The 24188-nt window shown below is 35.1% G+C and overlaps 1 protein-coding gene across 3 annotated transcripts in view; it reads left to right on the forward strand.

Moving 5' to 3' along the window:
• LOC127423095 (citron rho-interacting kinase-like) overlaps positions 1-24188 on the forward strand; it is a 138360-nt gene that overhangs the window by 40946 nt on the left and 73226 nt on the right. For all 3 annotated transcript variants that reach the window (XM_051667143.1, XM_051667150.1, XM_051667159.1), the window contains exons 11-19: positions 2862-2967; positions 5925-6068; positions 6827-6946; positions 14107-14277; positions 14362-14415; positions 17499-17552; positions 20304-20444; positions 22970-23095; positions 23603-23698. In XM_051667143.1, the coding sequence (XP_051523103.1) occupies positions 2862-2967; positions 5925-6068; positions 6827-6946; positions 14107-14277; positions 14362-14415; positions 17499-17552; positions 20304-20444; positions 22970-23095; positions 23603-23698 (1012 nt within the window). The remainder of the gene's footprint in view (positions 1-2861; positions 2968-5924; positions 6069-6826; positions 6947-14106; positions 14278-14361; positions 14416-17498; positions 17553-20303; positions 20445-22969; positions 23096-23602; positions 23699-24188) is intronic.

Here is a 24188-nt window from a genome sequence, read left to right on the forward strand (position 1 = left end):
TTTAATGAGACATTTTTTTTTATTGTCTGTAGACAGTTACACCACTTAAGACATTTTTATTTCAAGCCCCAGAAAATTTTTCCGAATGACTGAACTTCGAAATGTAAAATCTGTTCATCGTTGAAGAGGTGTATTCAAGTCATTGTTTTGTGGAAATTGCATTTTTAATGTATTTACAATAACTCGGTAGATCCGGACAAAAAAATTAGCGTCACATCATTGACCCACATCTACAGTGGCAAGAAAAAGTATGTGAACCCTTTGGAATTAGCTGGTTTTCTGCATTAATTGCTCATAAAATGTGATCTCATCTTCATCAGAGTAACAAGTATAGACAAACACAATGTGCTTAAACTAACAACACACAAACAATTATAATCTTTCATGTCTTAATTGAACACATCCCATTAAACATTCATAGTGCTGTGGAAAAAGTAAGTGAACCCTTGGGTTTAATAACTGGTCGATCCTGCTTTGGCAGCAGTAACCCCAACCAAGTGTTTCCGGTCTCTGCGGATTAAACCTGCACAACGTTCAGAAGGAATTCTGGATCATTCTTCCTTACAGAACTGCTTCAGTTCAGACATATTCTTAGGATGTCTGGTGTCTCTCTTGAGGTCACTCCACAGCATCTCTATTGGGTTAAGGTCTGGGCTCTGACTGGGACACTCCAAAAGGTGGATTTTCTTTTTTTGAAGCCATTCTGTAGTGGATTTACTTCGATGTTTAGGGTCATTGTCCTGCTGCATCACCCAACTTCTACTGATCTTCAGCTGGCACACAGACACCCTGACATTATCCTGTAGGATGTCTTGATAAACTTGGGAATTTATTTTTCCCTTGATGATGGCAAGCGGTCCAGGCCCCGAAGCAGCAAAGCAGCCGCAAATCATGATGCTCCCTCCACCGTACTTCACCGTTGGGGTGATGTTTTCATGTTGGTATGCAGTGCCCTTTTTATGCCATACATAGTGCTGTGTGTTCTTCACAAACAATTCAACCTTACTTTCATCAGTCCACAAAACATTTTCCCAGAAGTGTTGTGGAGTGTCAAGATGGTCTTTGGCAAACTTCAGGCGTGCAGAAATGTTTTTGTTGGAAAGCAGCAGCTTTCTTCATGATGTCCTGCCATGGACACCATACCTGTTTAATGTTTTCTGTATAGTAGACTCATGAACAGAGATGTTAACCAGTTCCAATGATTCCTTCAATTCTTTATCTGTCACTCTAGGGTTCGTTTGTACCTCATTGAGCATTCTGCGGTGTGCCCTTTGAGTCATCTTGGCTGGACGGCCACTTCTAGTGAGAGTACCTATAGTACTAAATCATCTCCATTTATAGACAATTCGTCTAACTGTGGACAGATGAATATTTAAACTCTTCAAGATAACTTTGTAACCCTTTCCAACTTTATGCAAAGCAGCAATTCTTGATCGTAGGTCTTCTGAGATCTCTTTTGCAAGGCATGGTCCACATCAGCAGATGCTTCTTGTGAATGAGCAAACTCAAAATGTTCGAGTGCTTTTTATAAGTCAAAGTAGCACTAACCCACACCTCCAATCTCGTTTCATTAATTGGATGCCAGGTTTGCCAACTCCTCACTCTAATTAGCTTTTGTTGACGTCATTAGCCTACACAGTGAATGTTTGAGTGATGTATTTAATATGTACAAGAACAATACAATAATGTGTGTGTTATTAGTTCAAACAGATTGTGTTTGTTCAGTATTGTAACTTAGACTTTTTTACATAAGTAATTCCAAAGGGTTCACATACTTTTTCTTGCCACTGTAGTTTAATATTACACTGGAGAGAATGTTTGACACTTTTTTACCTTTACAGGTGTTTAGATATTTTTTTTTTTCCAAGAAAGCAAGACAAACTTTGTGTATCTTGTTGTTTCAGTGATTATTGCAGTTGTTTTCTCTGAGCGGCGTGTGATTGTGATATTATGTGTGTTCCGGCGGGTTGTGCTCTCTGTGGACGAGCTGTCAGTGCTGCAGATATTCATGAGCTGCTGTGATTGGCTCTCTGTTTCCCTCCTCTGCAGTATTTTCATTCTCCATCTCTGCCAGTGATATCTGTTGTTTGTGTGTGTGTGTGCGGCCGCTGGGAGTTCAGCCTTTATTTTTGGAACACGTTTCACGTTGACTCCGTCAGACCAAATTCATTCAGCTGTGAATCACTGACATTTGATGCATGTGGGAACAGGAAGTTGTTTCCTGTCTTTATTGCTTTGTTCTGAGTTTTTATTTGTATTTTATTTACTCTGTTGTAGGCGTTTGTGTTCACCTCTATATTTAGGCATCTTTCTGTCTTGGTTTATTTTGTGAAAGTTTTACATGCAATATCTGTATGAGTCATTTGACTTCCTGAAGAGTGTAAACACAATCTTCTGTTTTGTCTCAGTGTAGGCCGAGATTAATTGTGTTATTATTTTGGCTCGGATCTTATGAAGCCGTTTAGATCCGTTGAACCGTGCGTCTTTGGATAGGTTTTGTTTTATGACTTTTTCCACTTATCTTTAGTATGAATCTGAGTCCAGATCCATTTGATCTCTTTAGCTTCTGAACCTTTGAAAATGTTGGTAGATGTTCACTGACATCACATTGTTTTCATGTTAGTTAATGAACGCCACTGAAATCACATTCACATGAAAATAATGAATTTGAGTGTGTAGTGAATTTGAAAGCCTGATCAGACACGCATTGTGCATGTGAGATTCCTTACGTAACATTTCCTAGATTTTCAATGTAGTCTCAGACTTTGTATGAGACTTGACAATAATTGTAAAATAGTTGCCAGCTAAATATAAATGTAACTATAATTAGTTCTGATAATGTTCTTTGTGTGTGTTGTCAGATCGGTTGGCACAGGGCTCAACTCTCCTGCCAAGACCAACTCCATGGAAAAAAAGCTGCACATCAAAAGCAAAGAACTGCAAGACACTCAAGACAAATGTCACAAGGTAAGAACACAGAGACGATGGTGGAGTCTCAATGAAAACTGAGTCAATTTATAGTAAGTAAATGTATCTATGTTAAGGAAACTTTCAAGGGTTATTCTCTGGATAAAACAAATAAAATTAGCAAATGAAAAAATAAATAAATTACCAATAAAAATAAATTACCAATAAATAAATAAAAATGCCAAAAGGAGGAAAAAACACTAAATTAAATTAAGAAATTACCAAACACATTTTTTCTTACCAAAAAGGTTAAATTAAATCAAATAAAAAAAAATTAACAGATGAAAAAGAAATATGATTAGGCCTATTTATTATTGCCCTTTATTTAATTTATAAATTATGCTTGCCCTGTAATTCTGTGCATGAATAAATGGTTGGTTGAATAACAGTCACTTTTTTTAATTTATTTTTTTGATCAAGAATAGATAAGACTATCAGAACTGTATGTCCAACACGGAGTTCAATTTCAGAAATGCTAAATATAATATTTTAAATATTTTAAATCTACCCCTCTCTACCTCGGCTTGTGTTTGCTGAGCTTCTTCATTTGCACATGTAAATTGCTTAAGTTATGGCACTTTAGATGGCAATAAATTATAATCAAACTAAGTTCAGTTGATGTTTTAGGTCATTAAAGTTCAATTCTTCAATATTTAATGTGGGACATAATAAAGTTGAGATGATGGTGCTTTAGATCAGAATGATGATGATATTTAAAATATTTAATAGGAGAGGGAAAGATGTGTATTACTGACCTTTAGATTTTCTTCCCACATGTGAACGGATATTATCAAGTTTGCCTTTTAAGATTCCACAACAAACTTTTGGTCGTGGCCATCATCACCTAACTCGCATTCTTCTTCGCCGTCATTTATTGAAATAGACATTTGTATTTTTTCATCGTCTTTCCACCTGTTTAACGCTGCCGCTTTTTTTTTCTTATTTCTCGTCATTCATACGTTTTTTAAGCCTTAAAAGGAAATCAAATATCCACATTTTATTATTTCACTCCCAGTTAAATATGAATAAATAAGGTGTATGAGGCACACACACACACACACACACACCTAAAGTATGACATTTTGTATGACAATTAATCCTAAAAGCCCTAAAACAGAAAATAAATCGGCATAATTTTTGGTAATTAATCATCATAATCGCGATACATGTTTTGACAATTAATCATCATAATCACAATATTTTGTGTGTATATTAATCGCCATAATCACGCTAATTTTTTGACAGTTAATCGTAATAATCGCAAAGATTTTTTGACAATTAATCGTCATAATCACGATCATTTTTGACAATTAATCGTAATAATCACGAAGATTTTTTGACAATTAATCGTCATAATCGCGATAATTTTTGTGACAATCATCATAATCCCTATAATTTTTTTGACAATCAGCATAATCACGAGATTTTTTTTTACAATTAATCGTCATAATCGCGATAATTTTTGACAATCGTAATCGTGCAGATTTTTGGACAATTAATCGTCATAATTGCGAGAATTTTTGTGACAATCATCATAATCCCTATAATTTTTTTGACAATCGGCATAATCGCGAGATTTTTTTTCCGACAATTAGTCTTCATAATCGTGATATTTTTTTGACAATTGTCATAATCGTGATATTTTTAACAATTAATCACCATAGGGGCCTGGGTAGCTTACTGGTAAATTACGCTGGCTACCACCCCTGGAGTTCGCTAGTTCGAATCCCAGGGCGTGCTGAGTGACTCCAGCCAGGTCTCCTAAGCAACCAATTTGGCCCGGTTGCTAGGGAGGGTAGAGTCACATGGGGTAACCTCCTCGTGGTCGCTATAATGTGGTTTGTTCTCGGTGGGGCGCATGATGAATTGAGCGTGGTTGCCGCGGTGGATGGCGTGAAGCCTCCACACACACTATGTCTCCGTGGCAACGCGCTCAACAAGCCACGTGATAAGATGCGCGGGTTGACTGTCTCAGACGCGGAGGCAACTGGGATTCGTCCTCCGCCACCCGGACTGAGGCGGATCATTATGCGACCACGAGGACTTAGAGCGCATTGGGAATTGGGCATTCCAAATTGGGAGAAAAGGGGGAAAAAATCCCCTACTTAATAAACAGTTTCTTCCTAAATAATTTATATAAGTGCTTTAAAGGAATAGTTCACCCAAAAGTGAAAATTCTCTCATGATTAACTCACCTTTAAGCCAACCCAGATGTGTCTTTCCTTCTTCAACAGAACTGAAATGAAGATTTTTATAAGCACATTTCAGCTCTTTTTGTTCATATAATGAAAGTAAACAGGTGCCATCAGGCTGCTGGCTGTTTGATGGCCCAAAAGTCATATTTAGGCAGCATAAAAGTAATCCACACGACTCCAGTCGATCAGTTAATGCCTTCTGAAACCAGCCAAGTGCTGGGATGCTGTTTGAAACTAACTAACTCTCACGTGACGGTCGTTCCTCTGTTGTAAACAAAGCACGCGCTTCCAACTTCTAGCTTGAACGAGCCATCACGCTTGCGTCACACGACAGCTATGTGATTCACTTGCATTATATGCACAAAAAGAGCTGAAGGTTCTTACACTTCGGTTCTACTGAAGAAGGAAAGACAGTCACATCTGGGATGGCTTAAAGGTGAGTCAGTCATGAGAGAATTTCCATTTCTGGGTGAACTAATCCTTAAACAAAAATACAAGCTTTGCATATTTGCTTTCAAACTCTCCGGTATACTGACCCCTATTGTAAGTGCATTACAGTAAACATGCTTTTTCAGATGGTAATGGACTGTGAGTCAAAGTTGCTTACAAATAGAGTTCAAGTTTTAACATTGGAATATTCCATTATGAACATCATATCTTATGTGTATGTTCAGGTGTCTCATTGTATGTGTGTGTGTTGGCATTATCGAGCGCTGCTGTAAAATGCATTCAGACCTGGTGCTTGTGTTTGTGGCCGCTCAGATGGAGCAGGAGATCTCGCGGTTTCAGCGTAAGATGACTGACCTGGAGTCAGTTCTCCAACAGAAGGATGTGGAGCTCAAAGCCTCAGAGACACAGAGGAGCATCCTTGAGCAAGACCTCGCCACCTACATCACTGAATGCAGCGTAAGTTATCATGCTAGTGACTCAAAGTGGACCTACCAGCTCAAAAGAGTACGCGTTGCGAAGATACAGCCTCACATACATTTTGGGGTGATCGCTGTCGAATTTGTTGAAGCGTTATCCGAGACCGGTTTGGTCTATCAGAAAGCTTTTGATAACTTTGTGTCCCCAGTGTCTTTAGATAATACACGACAAATTTTGTGCAAATGGGACTTACGGTCTAGGAGTTCGAAAAATTAGGCTTTAGTCTGGTGGAAATTGAAACCATGGTTTAAGTTATAGGCCAAAACGTATGTGAACCTTTAAACAGTTGGTGGCGCTAGAGGAAATGTGTTAGAGACCCCAAATTTGGGTCAGTTATAGTTCAGATTGTACTCTATCAGTGTGCCAAATTTCATGATTTTCCTATGTGCGGTTCAATGGGATTCCATAGACTCCCTGCCAGAACACTAACGAAAACAATAGGGGCTTCGCCAGTTCATAGACAAAACATTTCTGTGTTCTGATGTAAAGAGGTATCTTTAGAGTTGTTAAATTCTAAACATTGAGCCTGATGGTAATTCCAGGAGAGCGAACGTACCAGTGAGCGCTGACTGTGAAAGACGTGTCTTTTATTCTACATCTAGAATATCAGTAGATAAAACTGACTGTATTTCGTATCTGTAGTGTAGATATTGTATCGTCTATGGAAATACACCTGATGATAATACAATTTGTGGCTCGCTGTCCATTTGTCATTATAAAAGTGTGTATGTGTGTAGAGTCTGAAGCGCAGTCTGGAGCAGGCTCGTGTTGAAGTGTCGCAGGAAGATGATAAAGCTCTACAGCTTCTCCATGACATCAGAGAGCAGAGCAACAAACTCCAGGAGATCAAAGAACAGGTAAATCATCTAATACACCTCAATATTGCTGAGTGTAAATGCACACGTCTAGAGACCCCTGCATTCTTTTCAATTCCATTACGCTCCATCTAGCTGCTTTTAAATAAAATTATAGTGCTCTGTAAAAATATTGATTTTCAGGTTAATCACAATCCTCATTTGAGTGATCCCGATATCGTATCGATTCTTAAAATCTCAAGATCTGTCTTTTATTCTATGCATGATCCTCTACAATGCGAGCAAATTACTCGTATATGCAACTAAAAATGTCTGTGATTGGCCATTGGCTGGTACAGTTGTGCTCAAAAGTTTGCATATCCTGGCAGAAATTGTGAAATTTTGGCATTGATTTTGAAAATATGACCGATCATGCAAAAAAACTGTGTTTTATTTAAGGATAGTGATCATATGAAGCCATTTATTATCACATAGTTGTTTGGTTCCTTTTTAAATCATAATGATAACAGAAATCACCCAAATGGCCCTGATCAAAAGTTTACACACCCTTGAATGTTTGGCCTTGTTACAGACACACAAGGTGACACACACAGGTTTAAATGGCAATTAAAGGTTAATTTCCCACACCTGTGGCTTTTTAAATTGCAATTAGTGTCTGTGTATAAATAGTCAATGAGTTTGTTAGCGCTCACGTGGATGCACTGAGCAGGCTAGATACTGAGCCATGGGGAGCAGAAAAGAACTGTCAAAAGACCTGCATAACAAGGTAATGGAACTTTATAAAGATGGAAAAGGATATAAAAAGATATCCAAAGCCTTGAAAATGCCAGTCAGTACTGTTCAATCACTTATTAAGAAGTGGAAAATTCAGGGATCTCTTGATACCAAGCCAAGGTCAGGTAGAGCAAGAAAGATTTCAGCCACAACTGCCAGAAGAATTGTTCAGGATACAAAGAAAAACCCACAGGTAACCTCAGGAGAAATACAGGCTGCTCTGGAAAAAGACGGTGTGGTTGTTTAAAGGAGCACAATATGACGATACTTGAACAAAAATGAGCTGCATGGTCGAGTTGCCAGAAAGAAGACTTTACTGCGCCAATGCCACAAAAAAGCCCAGTTACAATATGCCCGACAACACCTTGACACGCCTCACAGCTTCTGGCACACTGTAATTTGGAGTGACGAGACCAAAATAGAGCTTTATGGTCACAACCATAAGCGCTATGTTTGGAGAGGGGTCAACAAGGCCTATAGTGAAAAGAATACCATCCCCACTGTGAAGCATGGTGGTGGCTCACTGATGTTTTGGGGGGTGTGATCTCTAAAGGCACGGGGAATCTTGTGAAAATTGATGGCAAGATGAATGCAGCATGTTATCAGAAAATACTGGCAGACAATTTGCATTCTTCTGCACGAAAGCTGCGCATGGGACGCTCTTGGACTTTCCAGCACGACAATGACCGTAAGCACAAGGCCAAGTTGACCCTCCAGTGGTTACAGCAGAAAAAGGTGAAGGTTCAGGAGTGGCCATCACAGTCTCCTGACCTTAATATCATCGAGCCACTCTGGGGAGATCTCAAACGTGTGGTTCATGCAAGACGACCAAAGACTTTGCATGACCTGGAGGCATTTTGCCAAGACGAATGGGCAGCTATACCACCTGCAAGAGTTTGGGGCCTCATAGACAACTATTACAAAAGACTGCACGCTGTCATTGATGATAAAGGGGGCAATACACAGTATTAAGAACTCAGGGTTTACTGGTATGCATGTAAACAATAAATATGCAACTTCAAGACATCATATTTATTAGTGGAATACATGGAATTTGTATAATTTTAAAAAGCTAAAATGTGACCTAAATGACGAGAAAACTAATAAAATATAATTAATAAAATTAATATTTTTGTAATGTACCTAGTTAGAAAGTCCACTGAATAATTAACAGCATTAGCTGAGAGAGAATTTCTTTCATATGTAAGCAAAATGGACATTATAACTAAAATATACCCAAATGAATCAATCAAATTGTAATCGAATCAAGAGCTTGTGAATCGGAATCGAATCGGGAAATCTGTATCATTACGCAGCCCTGTGTGAATGGCCCGTTTGAAGAAGATCCCGAATTACTAATGATACCAAACCAGTATTTGTTTCACTAACAAAAAATTAAATTAAATGTAAACTTTTCGTAAACTAACATGGTTGGAAACGGAAACTAAAGTGAATTACGTTTTCATAACTCCAAAACTAACTAAAATAAAATAAATCGAATTAATTTTCGTTTTTGGTACAAGACTGCCCTGAGAACTTTAACGACATTAAGCATGTTTAAATGATATCAGTAAACGTTTTAGCATTGGCAGCCATAAAATACTACAACTGAAATAAATACGAACTAAGCTGAATCTGGAAATAAATCCAGCTATTTTTATGCGCATTTTGAAATTGCACATAAGAAATCCTGAATGGAAATGCTCGACATGCAAATAAACTCTCAAAATTAATGCGCCAGGAGGAGGAGGATTTTATAGAGTTTCGAATTAGTAAAAATGCGCATTAAGGTGATGGAAACAGTTTATTCGCAAAACTATGACGTGTTTTGCCAAGGCGACTCCCTTAAGATAATGCGCATGACGTAGTGGATGGAAACGTGCAACGATTCGTATTTTCTTTAGCCGAATTTTTAAAAATGCGATTTAAAAAATGCGAAACATTTAGACGGAAACCCAGTGCTAACTAACGAAAACTAAACTAAATTGGAATGACTACCCACCAAAGTTATTCAAAATAACATGTTTTTTCAACTTGAGGGAATAATGTCCGAAAATCCACGTATGTGGACATCATGTTTATCAGCACGCTGACATGTAAAAAAATCTTTCTCACCTTTTTCACCTCGCTGTAAATAGTATTTTATTCAATGTAAAGTGTCAAAAACTGTTCAATTTAACTAGTGACTCTAGTTGTTTTGTTTGTGTTTTATTTTACCATCTTAGTCCCTTGAGATTAAAATCATAAATGTTTATTTTTGCAGAGATTGAATGGCAGCATAACACATCTCAACATTCATCAAAACAAATATTGAGACTAACAATATAAACACATTAACTATGCATTAAACACTGACTAACATTTCTGTTGAAAAAAAGTCTAAAACCATTTAAAGTCCCTAGATTCCTTAGTGGAAGTGGTTTTCGGGTCATTAACCGTATTTGTCAAAGCTCGTTTCTTTAGACGCATGAGTGTCTTTTTAAGTCTGTTCTCATCTGAAGATGATGAGCTCATGAATCATAAAGTTCTTTGATTCGGGCTTTATGAAGGTGAATGGATTCGTGACTGTCCTTTTGAGTAATGATGGGAACGGAGAGAGGAGACATGGAGATAGTGATGATGTTAAATTAAAGAAGAGTGCAATTTCAGGGCATGAAATGTCTCGTCTCCATGGATACAGCAGTAATCACTCTTTATTACGCTTTGGGTCTGTAGCATAGTATTGTTCAGTATTGTATTGTATGGGTTAGACTCCAACAACACTCATAAACAAGACATTGCTAAGCGCATTATATTTCAATCACTCCAGATTTACTTAACTAAAAGTTTTTGTTTCTTTAAGAGACCCCCCCCCCCCCACTTTTTCTTTTCCTTTTCCTTTTCCTTTACTTGAACTTACTTTCCCTGCCTTGCCTTTTTTCTTTCCTTTTCCCCCTTTCCTTTCCTTTTTCCCCTTTCCTTTCCTTGCCTTTCCTCTTTCCTTTTCCCCCCTTTCCTTTCCTTTTCCCCCTTTCCTTTCTTTTCCTTGCCTTTTCTCTTTCCTTTTTCCTCTTTCCTTCCTTTTCCTTGCCTTTCCTAATTCCTTTTCCCCCTTTCCTTTCCTTTTCCCCCTTTCCTTTCTTTTCCTTGCCTTGCCTCTTTCCTTTTCCCCCTTTCCTCTTTCCTTTCCCCCTTTCCTTTCCTTTCCTTTTCCCCCTTTCCTTTCTTTTCCTTGCCTTTCCTCTTTCCTTTTTCCCCTTTCCTTCCTTTTCCTTGCCTTGACTTTCCTCTTTCCTTTTCCCCCTTTCCTTTCCTTTTTCCCCTTTCCTTTCCTTGCCTTTCCTCTTTCCTTTTCCCCTTTCCTTTCCTTTTTTGCCTTTCCTTTCTTTTCTTTGCCTTTCCTCTTTCCTTTCCCCCTTTCCTTTCCTCTTTCCTTTCCCCCTTTCCTTTCCTTGCCTTTTCTCTTTCCTTTCTTTTCCTTTTTCCCCGTTCCTTTCCTTTCCTTTTTCCCCTTTCCTTGCCTTGCCTTTTCTCTTTCCTTTTTCCCCTTTCCTTTCTTTTCCTGGCCTTTCCTCTTTCCTTTTCCCCCTTTCCTTTCCTTTCCTTTTTCCCCCTTTCTTTTCCTTGCCTTTTCTCTTTCCTTTTTCCCCTTTCCTTTCTTTTCCTGGCCTTTCCTCTTTCCTTTTCCCCCTTTCCTTTCCTTTCCTTTTTCCCCTTTCCTTTCTTTTCCTTGCCTTGCCTCTTTCCTTTTCCCCCTTTCCTTTCCTTTCCTTTTCCCCCTTTCCTTTCTTTTCCTGGCCTTTCCTCTTTCCTTTTCCCCCTTTCCTTTTTCCCCTTTCCTTTCTTTTCCTTGCCTTGCCTCTTTCCTTTTCCCCCTTTCCTTTCTTTTCCTTGCCTTTCCTCTCTTTCCTTTTTCGCCTTTCCTTTTTTTTCTCTTTGCCTTTCCTCTTTCCTTTTCCCCTTTCCTTTCCTTGCCTTTTCTCTTTCCTTTTTCCCCTTTCCTTTCCTTTTTCCTTTTCCCCCTTTCCTTTCCTTTTTCCCCTTTCCTTTCCTTGCCTTTCCTCTTTCCTTTTCCCCTTTCCTTTCCTTTTTTGCCTTTCCTTTCTTTTCTTTGCCTTTCCTCTTTCCTTTCCCCCTTTCCTTTCCTTGCCTTTTCTCTTTCCTTTCTTTTCCTTTTTCCCCGTTCCTTTCCTTTCCTTTTTCCCCTTTCCTTGCCTTGCCTTTTCTCTTTCCTTTTTCCCCTTTCCTTTCTTTTCCTGGCCTTTCCTTTTCCCCCTTTCCTTTCCTTTCCTTTTTCCCCTTTCTTTTCCTTGCCTTTTCTCTTTCCTTTTTCCCCTTTCCTTTCTTTTCCTGGCCTTTCCTCTTTCCTTTTCCCCCTTTCCTTTCCTTTCCTTTTTCCCCTTTCCTTTCTTTTCCTTGCCTTGCCTCTTTCCTTTTCCCCCTTTCCTTTCCTTTCCTTTTCCCCCTTTCCTTTCTTTTCCTGGCCTTTCCTCTTTCCTTTTCCCCCTTTCCTTTTTCCCCTTTCCTTTCTTTTCCTTGCCTTGCCTCTTTCCTTTTCCCCCTTTCCTTTCTTTTCCTTGCCTTTCCTCTTTCCTTTTTCGCCTTTCCTTTTTTTTCTTTGCCTTTCCTCTTTCCTTTTCCCCTTTCCTTTCCTTGCCTTTTCTCTTTCCTTTTTCCCCTTTCCTTTCCTTTTTCCCCTTTCCTTTCCTTTCCTTTTTCCCTTTCCTTTCTTTTCCTTGCCTTTTCTCTTTCCTTTTTCCCCTTACCTTTCCTTTCCTTTTTCCCCTTTCCTTGCCTTGCCTTTTCCCTTTCCTTTTCTCATTTCTTTGCCATGCCTTGACTTTTTTTCCCCTTTCCTTTCCTTTCCCTTCCCTTCCAATGTTTCCCACAGGATTTTGTAAGACTGTGGTGGGTGGACCTCAGACTCTCTAAGGGGGTCCGTGGGCATGCTCCCCCAGAAGAAAATGTTGTACATTTTAAAGTTAAAAATGTCCCCTTTTCCTTTTCCTATAATTTTCTATTCCTTACCTTATGCATTTCCCTCTCCTCTTTCCTTTTCACTTTTTCTTTTGCCTTTACTTTCCTCTCCTGCCTTTACTTTTCTGACCTTCCCTAAAACCATTTCTTTTTACTTTCCTGCTTACATTTTCCCTTACCTGTCCTGCTAATCTCTGCCCTCTTCCCTCATGGGACATACAATAGACTTCTATTGTTCTATATAAAGCTACCTTTAATTACTATAAACTAACCCACACCCTAAACCTAACCCAAACAAAAATGTTTGCATTATTAGAATTGTAGAAATCATTGTTTAAATTATGTGTGAATGGTTCTTCCGAATGAGAACATCTCAAAATGTCCCAAAAGGGAGGTTTTGTCCGATTCAGCTCAGTTTTGAATGCACATTTGTCCTCAAACTATAGCTAATACACACACACACACACACACACACAGACTGAATCTGGTTTGTCATGATGAGACCGCTTCAGTGCTTTGATTGACTGATGAAATTTAGCATCCATCTCTCTCTATTGCACGATCGTTCTTGTATTAAATGTGTGTGTGAGATTCACATCTGACCAGTTTAGCTGTCCAGTGACCATTAACATTTACCAATCTCTGTTTACAAGCCACTAACCAGATCGATTCTGATATTTATTCGTCTCATTGGCTGTTCTCTTGTTTTCGTAAAGCATTTCATTTCGAATGTCAGCGTGTATCCACTTTGAATTTTTTATTTGAACTCTTCATTTGTCTTTTTGTTACACTCTTAAAACACCTTCCATCTGTTTGTCCAAAAGTGTTCTATAGCCAGATATCAAAGTCTTTTCACCATATTAACTGTGGTACTCCAGTAATTGAAGGAAAGGTAATATAGTTTGAATCTTGCCAAAATAGTCTCAGATGGGAGTAAACTCTGAATATCAAAATGACTTCCATATTCACACACACACAAATTTCCTTTGAGCCTCAAAAAGATCAAATGAAACTGATTCAGATATTTTCCCACAGACCTCAAAACTCAGCACAATTAACCTCTGGTTTGACCTCTCGCCTTTCAGCCAGTAATCTTTCAAACTGACAGTATTTCATTATATTTCGGTCTCTCTGTGAAGCCGCTAGTTTGACTCTTTAATGTCGGCAGGCTGTTTTCAGCACTATTAAAACTCCACTGGACGAAAAACACATGTGGGCGTGATGTTACTCATAACCTAACAAAACAAAACTGTACCCAAACCATGGTACATGTGATGGAATCAGATGGTATTTAAAAATATAAGTAATAGTAATAAATGGGTTTGAAACCTTCGAGCACAACCACAGCACTTCTTTGTTAGTCTGATCATTTCTTCATTTTGTCTTATTTCGTTGTGTTCAAGTGTATCATGCTTTGACGTGTGTGTATCAGTTGAGTTGACTGTAAATGATTGACGTGTGTGTGTGTTCAGGAGTATCACGCTCAGCTGGAGGAGATGCAGGTGACCATCAGACAGCTGGAAGAGGATCTGTCCGCCGCTCGTCGCCGCAGCGATCTGTACGAGAGCGAGCTGCGAGAGTCACGGCTGACCAGCGAAGAACTGAAGAGGAAAGCTGCAGAATACCAACAGAGGATCCAGAAGGTTTGTGTGTGTGACTGGTTGAGATTGTTGCTGTGTATCGTTGTCCTTTGAGTTAAAGCGTTGTGTTTATATGTTGTGTTTCAGGCAAAGGAGCAGGGCAAATCTGAGGTGGAGGAAGTGTTGTCTAAACTGGAGAAGGTGAGTGACCGCAGACATCTTCATTCATTAACACACTCTGTCAAACACATGATTTCACTCATTCATTTCAAACCAGCTTGAGTCATTTAAAACAACCTGCAGAACCAATGAAGCCATGCCACAAAGAGTGTGTGTGAGTTTCTTTCCTTTTCCTTTCTCTTCATTTCCATTTCCTTTCCTTCATTTATTTTCCTTTCTGTTCTTTTCCTTTTAATTTCCTTTTCTTTCATTCTTTTCCTTTCCATTTCCTTTCATTTCCATTCCTTCATTTACTTTTCTTTTCCCATTCCCTTCCTTTCCCTTTCCCTTCTTTTCCTTTTTCTTTCCATTTCCTTCCCTTAATTTCTTTTCCTTTTTTCCTTTTTCCTTTGTGTTCTTTTTATTTCTTTTCATTTCTTTTTCTTTCCTTTCTTTTCTTTTCATTTCCTTTTCCTTTTAATTTCCTTTTCTTTTCCCATTCCCATCCCTTCCTTTCCTTTTCCTTTCTTTTCATTTCCCTTCCCTTAATTACTTTTCCTTTTTTCCCTTTTCCTTTGTGTTCTTTTCATTTCTTTTTCTTTCCTTTCTTTTCTTTTCATTTCCCTTCTTTTCCTTTCATTTACTTTTCTTTTCCCATTCCCATCCCTTCCTTTCCCCTCCCCTCCCTTTCCTTTTCCTTTAATTTCCATTCCATTCCTTCATTTTCTTTTCCCATTCCCTTCCTTTCCCTTCCATTTCCTTTCCTTTTCCTTTCTTTTCTTTTCATTTCCCTTCCTTTCCTTTTCTTTCCGTTTCCTTTCCTTATATTCCCTTCCCTTAATTTATTTCCTTTTTTCCCTTTTTCTTTCCGATCTTTTCCTTTTCATTTCTTTTCTTTCCTTTTCCTTCCCTTTTCTTTCATTTCCATTCCTCCATTTACTTTTCTCTTCCCATTCTTTTCTTTTAATTTCCCTTCTTTTCCTTTCCATTTACTTCCCTCTTCCTTTCCTTTTCCTTTTCCTTTCCTTTCATTTCCATTCCTTCATTTTTCTTTCCTTTCTTTTCATTTCCCTTCTTTTCCTTTCCATTTCCTTTCCTCTTCCTCTTCCTTTTCCTTTCCATTTCCTTTCATTTCCATTCCTTCATTTACTTTTCTTTTCCCATTCCCTTCCTTTCCCTTTCCCTTCTTTTCCATTTTCTTTCCATTTCCTTTCCTTAATTTCCCTTCCCTTAATTTCTTTTCCTTTTTTCCTTTTTCCTTTGTGTTCTTTTTATTTATTTTCATTTCTTTTTCTTTCCTTTCTTTTCTTTTCATTTCCTTTTCCTTTTAATTTACTTTTCTTTTCCCATTCCCATCCCTTCCTTTCCTTTTCCTTTCTTTTCATTTCCCTTCCCTTAATTTCTTTTCCTTTTTTCCCTTTTCCTTTGTGTTCTTTTATTTTTCTTTCCTTTCTTTCTTTTCTTTTCATTTCCCTTCTTTTCCTTTCATTTACTTTTCTTTTCCCATTCCCATCCCTTCCTTTCCTTCTCCTTTCTTTTCCTTTTCATTTATTTTAATTTTCTTTTAATTTCCCTTCCTTTCATTTCCATTCCATTCCTTCATTTTCTTTTCCCTTCCTTTCCCTTCCATTTCCTTTCCTTTTCCTTTCTTTTCTTTTCTTTTCATTTCCCTACCTTTCCTTTTCTTTCCGTTTCCTTTCCTTATATTCCCTTCCCTTAATTTATTTCCTTTTTTCCCTTTTCCTTTTCATTTCTTTTCTTTCCTTTTCCTTCCCTTTTCTCTTCCCATTCTTTTCTTTTAATTTCCCTTCTTTTCCTTCCCTCTTCCTTTCCTTTTCCTTTCCTTTCATTTCCATTCCATTCCTTCATTTTTCTTTCCTTTCTTTTCATTTCCCTTCTTTTCCTTTCCATTTCCTTTCCTCTTCCTCTTCCTTTTCCTCCATTTCCTTTCATTTATTTTTCTTTTCCCATTCTCATCCCTTCCCTTTCCTTTTCTTTCTTTTCCTCTTCCTTCTCTTTCCTTTCCATTCCTTCATTTACGTTTCTTTTCCCTTTTTCTATACTTTCTTTTCCTTTTCATTTATTTTCCATTTCCCTTCCCTTCACTTCCCTTTTTCCCTTTTCCTTTCCGTTCTTTATCTTTTCTTTTCCTTTTCTTTCTTTTCATTTCCCTTATTTCCCCTTCCCTTCCAGTGTTTCCCACAGGATATTAAGAGACTGTGGTGGGTGGACCTCAGACCCTCAATGGGGGTCCGGGCGCATGCTCCTCCAGAAGAAAATGTTGTACATTTTAAAGTTAAATGCATCAATCTGGTGCACTTTGAGAGCAAAATTAAGAGGCTAGATCAATGAAGAACTTTGTGCTCTTGTAAACAATGTTGTGCTCTAGTTGTAATTTAATCAAGACAGTAACAAACCACAAGAAGGATGTTCAGTTTTCAGTCAGTGACTGTAAAACAATAAGCCCTTGTGTCATTGCCTACACAGGGCTTCAGCCACCCCTTGAATTCAGGGATTAACTCCCATTCTTTTCTATACTCTCGGGAGTATATTTTAGAGTGTGACATCGATGATGTAAAACCTGCTTCAAATGAAATCAGACATCTGAACATTATAATGGCCAATGGAAAAACTAGAAAACGGTTTCATACTTTTGAAAAAAACTCATTTGCAACCCATTTTACTTCTGAAATGTATTTCTGCGTGAAACAGGATAGACTTGATTTTATCCATAAGGACTTGATTGGATTAGGAAAACTGTCTCTGTATGACAGGTGGTTGAAAAATAAGAGGCATTCGTGATGTGAGCCATTAAGGAAAGTTTTTAGAGGCGATGCAAGTCATTACATTTTGGTTAAGGATGATGAAGGCAAACTTGTTTTCTCTGAAATAACAACATGTACTGATGATGCATGCACAATAAGATGTGTTTAGAAAGTGATAATGATAGATCTCTAGTTTCTACACCTTATCTGTCCTGGTGCTACACTTCTCAATGAAACATTTGTTTGTCTCTGTCATGGACTTAACCTACTCACGGTAATTACCGCGTCTACAGTGATCGTTATGCTTCAGTATAAGAATTTCCCTCTGTGGCTGATGTTCTGAGATCTTCTGTGTTTCAGACAAATGCTGAACAGCAGATGAAGATACAAGAGCTGCAAGATAAACTCTCAAAGGTACCGTATGTAAACTGATTCAGTGTCGGTAAAAAACACTGAGATTTATGAACCTGATCTGATTTGTGTTCAGATCCAAGTGAAATTATTATATGATATTATAATATAGGAGGGTTCATATAAAATTCAGTTGATGTGTGGTATATAGCTGTGCATATATCGGCTTTGAGTGTAGATCAAGCAGTTTAAGAGCCACAATTATAAACATTATTATAACTTTATTATGTATTTATTATGTTTAAATGTATATGTTTGTATGTATATATATGTTGTATTCTCTTGCACTGGAAGCTTCTGTCACCGTGACAAATTCCTTGTGTGTGTGTAAGCATACTTGGCAATAAAGCTCATTCTGATTCTGATTATTATAAATATAAACTTTATAATATTATAGCTAATTATTTTATGTTATGTTCTATTATATTTAATTATATATTATATTATATTAAAAATAAATGATGCTGTATTCTGTTTTTTTTTTATTATGTTATATAATGTTTTGTTATACTATAAATATAAACTTTATAATATTATAACTATTATTTTATATTATGTTATATTTAATTATATATTATATTAAAAATAAATGATGCTGTATTCTATTATGTTATATTATTTTTTTATTATGTTATATAATGTTTTATTATACTATAATTATGAACTTTATAATATTATAACTAATTATTATATTATATTATATTATTTAATTATATGTTATATTATATTAAAAATAAATTATGCTGTATTCTATTATGTTATATTATTTTTATTATGTTATATGTTTTATTATATTATAATTATAAACTTTATAATATTATAACTAATTATTATTTTATATTATGTTCTATTATATTATATTTAATTATATATTATATTATATTAAAAATAAATGATGCTGTATTCTATTATGTTATATTATTTTTTATTATGTTATGTTTTATTATATTATAATTATAAACTTTATAATATTATAACTAATTCTTATTTTATGTTATGTTATATTTAATTATATATTATATTAAAAATAAATGATGCTGTATTCTATTATGTTATATTATTTTTTATTATATGTTTTATTATATTATAATTATAAACTTTATAATATTATAACTAATTCTTATTTTATATTATGTTATATTTAATTATATATTATATTAAAAATAAATGATGCTGTATTCTATTATGTTATATTATTTTTTTATTATGTTATATAATGTTTTATTTTACTATAATTATAAACTTTATAATATTATAACTAATTCTTATTTTATATTATATTATATTATTTAATTATATGTTATATTATATTAAAAATAAATGATGCTGTATTCTATTATGTTATATTATTTTTTTATTATGTTATATAATGTTTTATTATACTATAATTATGAACTTTATAATATTATAACTAATTATTATATTATATTATATTATTTAATTATATGTTATATTATATTAAAAATAAATGATGCTGTATTCTATTATGTTATATTATTTTTTTATTATGTTATATAATGTTTTATTTTACTATAATTATAAACTTTATAATATTATAACTAATTATTATTTTATATTATATTATATTATTTAATTATATGTTATATTATATTAAAAATAAATGATGCTGTATTCTATTATGTTATATTATTTTTTATTATATGTTTTATTATATTATAATTATAAACTTTATAATATTATAACTAATTCTTATTTTATATTATGTTATATTTAATTATATATTATATTAAAAATAAATGATGCTGTATTCTATTATGTTATATTATTTTTTATTATATGTTTTATTATATTATAATTATAAACTTTATAATATTATAACTAATTATTATTTTATATTATGTTCTATTATATTTAATTATATATTATATTATATTATATTATATTAAAAATAAATTATGCTGTATTCTATTATGTTATATTATTTTTTTATTATGTTATATAATGTGTTATTATACTATAATTATAAACTTTATAATATTATAACTAATTATTATATTATATTATAATATAGGGGTGTTAATATAAAATTCAGTTGATGTGTGGTATATAGCTGTGCATATATCGGCTTGTAGCTCAACCAGTTTAAAAGCCAAAAACATCAGTTTTATGATAATAAAAAAAATATATAAGATAATATACCATAACATAAAATAATATAATATAATAAAACATTATATAACATAAAACATAATATAACATAACATCATATAATTTAATATAATATATAATATATAACATAATATAATATAACATAATTAGTTATAATATTATAAAGTTTATATTTATAATAATAAAGTTGTAATAAAGTTTATAATTGTGGCACTTTTTATATTTTATATTAATGCTCCTATATTATAATATAATATAATAATTTGTTATAATATTATAAAGGTTATAATTATAATATAATAAAACATTATATAACATAATAATATATACCACACATCAACTGAATTTTATAGTAATGCTCAAAGTTGCTACATTGCTTGCTAACTGCAGACAGTCTACAGCTTGACTAAAGAACTATATTACATGGCGTAAAAGTAGTTTTTTTTAAATAATAATAATTAGTATTAATAGATTTAATTATTTATTAAACACTGATGTCTATTTTAATATTGCTGTCTCCATGATTTAAAAGCAAACGTTTATGTCACCACCAATTTACTCATATTTTACACCTTTAATAGACTTTAAAGTGTCTATGGTTATGTTTGACCTTTGACCCTGCAGGCGGTGAAGTCGAGCACAGAGGCCACAGAGCTGCTGCAGAACATCCGTCAGGCCAAAGAGCGTCTGGAGAGAGACCTTGAACGTCTGCGCAGTAAATCTGACCCCAGTGACACGCTGCGCAGACGCCTCCGAGAGACCGAGGTAAACCTGGTGGCTTTCGTTAACTAGTGCACGAGTGATTACACGTTTATCAATGACTGATATTTACCCAAAACTCACTCAAGAATATTTGAAAACATTAAACAACATTTCTGTTTTGTAATGTGTGTTCATCAAAGATACACTTGTCTCTATTTGTCGTTCCGTCTCTTTTAATTAATTTAATTAATCAACACAGCACTAATGCAGTAAAGAAACTCTCGTTAATATGCGCTCAACCGAAAAAGTTCTGTGAGACGTTCGCTGAATTGACGCTATTCTTAAAGAGACAGTACCGTTTTAGTAGTTGTATACAAATGAATGTAAACGCAACGTAAAATGTGTGCTAGAGAAATTACTTAAAGGAATATTCTGGGATCAGTAGTTCAAGTTAAGCTCAATCAACAGCATTTGTGTCATAATGTTGATTACCACAAAAAATAATTTTGACTCGTCCCTCCTTTTCTTTAAAAAAGTAAAAAAAAACAATGGAACAGAAGTGAATGGGACCAACCCGTAAACGTTAAAATATTCACTGTTTTAAAAGTATAGACACAAGATGTAACCAGTATGTGTGTTAACATGATTTTACTGTGATAAAATAATTTACTAACCGCATCTGTGTAAAGTTATAGCCAATTTTACAACTTCTTTGCCATGATGATGTAATGTCAACAATCACTAAATCCATAAAATGACTAATGACGATTTAATACTTTAAGCTCGGATGGGCCCGTGAGGGAAAAACAAAATCGTCAAAATATGAATAACTACAGTCTTGACCAACACAAAATAGGTATCGTTTTAAAGTTTAGAAGCTCTACTTTCCAATGCATGTAGACATTATGACCAAAACTGAACAAGTGCTTTGAAATTAACAGACAAATCAGAAGTGTTCCGTTTTGACAATTTATTTAAAAAATTGCACTGTGCATATTATTGCAATCAGTAAAAAACATCAAACTGATCAAATAGTCATGTGTCATATGTTGTTGGAAAGCTCTCAAAGAGTAGAATACAACCAGCCTATTTGTTTTACTCACAGACAAAAATATAGCGAGTAATAGCTAAGTATATGTCTTTGACAATTATGTTGGTGTTACTTATATGCTGCGTTTTCGCTTATAACTTCACGGAAAATAAATGGAACATAAAATATCACATAGCATTACTCAGAGGAGGTGATTATCTTTCAAACGAGTCCACACACAAGATAATCAGATGCATAGATCATTAGATAATCCACATGAAGCACAATGTTACATATGACCACCAGGAGATGGCGCCAAATACATGACACAGACTCAATGATGACTCAAATGACACAGAATGAAACTCATTCTGTGAAATCTCATTACTAAAATCATGTCTGCATGCTATGCAAACCTTTAGTCATTGTTGTGTTTGCGTGTGTAATTAGTTCTTATGTACAATTATTATGTTTTAATTGTTTGGAGATGTTTTTGGACACTATAATAAATTATTTTTGTAATGCTATAACTTTTGATTGCTTTGTCGTATCAACACAAAATTGTTCTCAGAAAACGTTGACATGATTGGAAACAAAACAAAAGCAGTTTTTCGGAGCCACCTTGTTTACACCCAGAGATATATAATGTTAAATAAGAAAAATTTGCTTAAAATTAAATTTTTGACTTTTTGATTTTAGCAGTTTCTTAGGCTGAGAGTCTCAGAATGCATCATAATCTATAACATTAAACATTTTGAAAAGTTTTCTTTACAATGATACCAAACACTTGACTCTCCTTGTTTTTTGTCGAGTTATAATCCTTTAATTTTGTGTATGCCACTGAAACAGGAAATCTTTAAAAACAGCTTCAGAGCTTAAAGGGTTAAATCACTTTACAGCTCAAATAATAAACAAGTTTTAGCAGAAGAATAAATGTAAGTGCTTTTATAAAATTATAAGCATAAACGTTCTGCCTTTTAAACTGTCCAAAAATTGACCCCATTGACTTCCATTGTAAGTGTCTCACTGTGATACAGATTTTTGCTTTTTTTTTTTTAAAGAAAAGGAGGGACGAGTACAACTTAATTTAGGGGTAATCAACATTATGCCACAAATGCTGCTGATTGATCTTAAGTTGTATTGAACCCAGAAAATTACTTTAAAACTCCTGGATTTTTATTCACTGATGCCTGTATGATCCCAGATTGTAGGATCACTAAGGTTTGTTTTCATCATGGCATTATTTTAATAACATGTAAATGCATTTTCTCATTAGTGTTATGTGTCTGAATGTAGAGTTTTTTTTGTGTTTCTTATTATTGTAAATTTTTTGCATTACGGTAATGAGAAATGTGAAGAAAATGTGCTTGAATGTCATGAAAAATTATCATAATGCCCAAAATAATAATGGGCCTAAAATTTTGCATAATTTTATTTATGCAAAATTGTATTAATATGTTCTTGACAGTTTTTGTGAGATACACCAGGAGTACTGAACCTGTAATAAATGTGCAAAATAATTCTTATGTAATGTGTGTGCGTGTGTGTGTGTGTTCAGGAGGGCAGAAAGACTTTGGAGAATCAGGTGAAGCGTCTTGAGATGGTGGAGCGGCGAGAGAATAAACTGAAGGACGACATCCAGACCAAATCCCACCAGATTCAACAGATGGCCGAGAAGATACTGGTGAGCAAGATGGATAAGTCGAGCGAGGATTAAACCAATAACATGCCTCCTTAACCAGCTGACCTGTAACCACTCCTCACACACACACACACACACACACATACAGATTTATCTCTAGTTCACTCTTCACGTCTCTCTTCATACCATTTTCAGTGTCTCGTCTCAGTGTTGTACAGATTAACACTTTACAACAGATCACACACACACACTGACGCTTCACTCACACAATGTCCCATCTGTTGCCGCACACACACACCTCGTCACCTTCTAACACACACCTTGATGGTGTTACGAGCAGACCGTCCAGCTGCACACAGACTTGCGGCGAACTTTTCAAAGCAAGTTCATTCTTTCAGTTCTGTTGACGGAAACATGGAAATCCAGGAGAATTTTTGTGCTGGAATGTCTTTGGACCTAAATGTTCTCTGACAGTGTGTGTGTGTGTGTGTGTGTGTGTGTGTGTGTGTGTGTGTGTGTGTGTGTGTGTGTGTGTGTGTGTGTGTTTAGGAGCTGGAGGAGAACTTGCGTGAAACTCAGGCTACAGCGCAGAGGATGGAAACCCATCTGGTCCAGAAAGAGCGACTCTATGAGGACAAGATCAAGGTAAAGTTCAGCACACACCATAAACGCTGAAACTAATGTGGGTTAACGGGCCCACGAGAAAGGAAAAATAATCATTGGAATATTAATAACTACAGTCTTGACCAACACAAAATAGGTACCGTTTGAAAGCTTAGAAGCTCTACTTTCCAATGCATGTAGACATTATGACCAAAACTGAACAAGTGCTTTTAAATATGCAGACAAATCAGAAGTGTACCATTTTGATAAAAAAAAAAAAAAAAAAATGCACTGTACATATTATTGCAATCAGTAAAAACATCAGACAGATCAAATAGCCATGTGTCATATGTTGTTGGAAAGCTCTCAAAGAGTAGAATACAACCAGTCTATTTGTTTTACTCACAGACAAAAATATAGTGAGTAATAGTTAAGTATATGACTTTGACAATTATGTTGGTGTTGCTTATATGCCGCGTTTTTGCTTGTGACTTCACGAAAAATAAACGGAACATAAAATATACATTATTTA

Source organism: Myxocyprinus asiaticus, chromosome 3 (assembly GCF_019703515.2).
Source record: "Myxocyprinus asiaticus isolate MX2 ecotype Aquarium Trade chromosome 3, UBuf_Myxa_2, whole genome shotgun sequence".
Taxonomy (NCBI): domain Eukaryota; kingdom Metazoa; phylum Chordata; class Actinopteri; order Cypriniformes; family Catostomidae; genus Myxocyprinus; species Myxocyprinus asiaticus.